The sequence below is a fragment of the Sinocyclocheilus anshuiensis genome, unplaced genomic scaffold, assembly GCF_001515605.1.
Source record: "Sinocyclocheilus anshuiensis isolate Anshui unplaced genomic scaffold, SAMN03320099.WGS_v1.1 scaffold522, whole genome shotgun sequence".
Classification (NCBI taxonomy): Eukaryota; Metazoa; Chordata; class Actinopteri; order Cypriniformes; family Cyprinidae; genus Sinocyclocheilus; species Sinocyclocheilus anshuiensis.
In genome coordinates, this window is record NW_015544185.1 from 1,937,733 (window position 1) to 1,938,818 (window position 1,086).

The following is a 1,086-nucleotide window of genomic DNA, read 5'->3' on the forward strand; positions in this document are numbered from 1 at the left end:
TCCTCCGCTGTACACGAGCAGGAGGTCTGGGCATCAACCTCACCGCCGCTGACACCTGTATTATATTTGACTCAGACTGGAACCCGCAGAATGACTTGCAGGTAAAGACGTAGATCTTTTATGTACGGTATCAGTGAGACTCTCCTCCATTAGCAATTTCCATTCTATATAAGTAAAGTCTGCAAAGTTACGATGCTCAATGTTCAATGCAGATATACAGAGATATTCTTTAAAGAAATCGCTGTTTAAGGACTACAAAACAACGGCTGGTAGGGACTACAACGAGCTTCTTCCTGGGTTTGTGACATCACTACCCCCGATATTATAACACGCAACTACCAGTAATGGTAAGGGGGCGTGACGTTTCTGGACAACGTGCACTAGGCGGTTAGCGAATCACAAACACACTGAGCCCGCTAACCAATCAGAGCCCATTGCATATTTCTGAGGGAGGGGCTACATAGAACTCAACAGACCCTTTTGACGAGAATGGAAACAGTGGTGTAGAATAAAGGTAAAATATGTGAAAATAATGCGTTTTAAAAAAAACGAAGCATGAACACGTTACACTGCACCCCATAAACACAGTCAAGCTTTCGAAAAAAGCTGATCAACCACCCCTTTAAAGGGTTAGTTCACCCAAAAATGAAAATTTGTCCATAAATTACTCCCCCTCAAGTCATCCTAGGTGTATATGACTTTTTTCTTTCAGACGAATCCAGTCGGAGTTATATTAAAAATGGTCTTTGATCTTTCAAGCTGTTTCATGGCACTCAGCGGGTGTTGCATGCATCAGTCCAAAAGAAGTTAAATAAAAAGCGCCCATCCATAAAAAAAAGTGTCTCACACGGCTCCGGGGGGTGAACAAAGGCCTTCTTTAGCGAATCGATGCGTTTTTGTAGCTTGCGCTCACTGTTGTAAAAGGAAGCAGGAAGCAGCTCCGGGAGGATGACGTATGAGGTCAGCGCTGCGCATGCGCCGGTGAGTCTCGTGAAAACCAACGTTTGTTAACAGGAGCAAAGGAAGCAAAGTTTCCTTACTTTAACAAAGGAAACAAGTCTCCTCTTGGCTTATATCGAAATCCTC

The 1,086-nt window shown here is 43.7% G+C and overlaps 1 protein-coding gene across 1 annotated transcript in view; it reads left to right on the forward strand.

Moving 5' to 3' along the window:
- The window catches only part of LOC107696409 (chromodomain-helicase-DNA-binding protein 6-like), a 45,799-nt gene that overhangs the window by 26,738 nt on the left and 17,975 nt on the right, over window positions 1-1,086 (forward strand). Inside the window, exon 17 of the mRNA XM_016496719.1 lies at window positions 8-101. Within this exon, the coding sequence (XP_016352205.1) occupies window positions 8-101 (94 nt within the window). The remainder of the gene's footprint in view (window positions 1-7; window positions 102-1,086) is intronic.